Source organism: Hyposmocoma kahamanoa, unplaced genomic scaffold (genome assembly GCF_003589595.1).
Source record: "Hyposmocoma kahamanoa isolate Upper Pololo Valley unplaced genomic scaffold, ASM358959v1 68, whole genome shotgun sequence".
Classification (NCBI taxonomy): Eukaryota; Metazoa; Arthropoda; class Insecta; order Lepidoptera; family Cosmopterigidae; genus Hyposmocoma; species Hyposmocoma kahamanoa.
This window is the reverse complement of record NW_020653856.1, coordinates 4,206,340-4,207,146: the sequence shown is the minus strand read 5'-3', so window position 1 is coordinate 4,207,146 and position 807 is coordinate 4,206,340. Positions and strand designations below refer to the sequence as shown.

The following is an 807-nucleotide window of genomic DNA, read 5'->3' as shown; positions in this document are numbered from 1 at the left end:
TTACAAGTGCGGACACTTTTTAGCGCGGACCCGACGTCCATATAATTCTAAGTCAATGGCTGGAAAGATAAAAAAATATTCCCCCTCACTATTTTGATTAGGCTGTACAGCTTGAAAAAGAAATGGACATACATACACTTGAAAAACATAACCCTCTCGCAATTGGGTAAAAGAAATGGTCGAATTGAGAACCTCCTCCTTTTTTTAAGTCGGTTAAAAACATAAGTAAGGTTGCTTACCAAACCGCACATAAGTGAACAAAACTATCACAGCTTTAAACAACATCACCACCCTTAAATTTTAACTGCTCTACTCCACAGTTCTTTATTAAAATAGGTTATTTTTAAGATAATATCTAGTGTTAGATAAATTCAAGTAAATAAGTAATTATTTTGGTCAACAAATGTACAGTTAAAACGCGTAGTTTAGTGTCAGACTGTCAATGCTAAATAGGGCTAGCAGTTAAGTGATATGTTCACAATATGTCGGGTTATTCTGACCTATTGAACACATTGAATTAACTGCATTATACACGATACTGCCGTTCCTACTTGCCTAATTACTATTTATAATTAATGCGGCATGATCCAGACTGGGAAAAATACGTGCTTGTAAGTTGTATGTGTTTAAAATCAAAACACATTAAATTTTTGTCACGATACAACGATTCTCCAAAGCAACAGTAGCCACGTGTCCTGGTCTATTAAAAAAAGAAGGAATCATCCGCTTAGAGGCACATTGCACGCGCGCCATTTTGGTTGGTTTCAGCTTATCTCGAAAGACCCATACGCTCGATTGCTGCTTTGT

General features: G+C 36.3%; 1 protein-coding gene across 1 annotated transcript in view; it reads right to left on the bottom strand.

Annotated features, from left to right (window-relative positions):
* The window catches only part of LOC113232294, a 12,491-nt gene extending 12,038 nt beyond the window's left edge, over nucleotides 1-453 (bottom strand). Inside the window, exon 1 of the mRNA XM_026466966.1 lies at nucleotides 240-453. Within this exon, the coding sequence (XP_026322751.1) occupies nucleotides 240-285 (46 nt within the window). The 5' untranslated portion in view covers nucleotides 286-453. The remainder of the gene's footprint in view (nucleotides 1-239) is intronic.
* Between the last annotated feature and the right edge of the window lie 354 nt (nucleotides 454-807).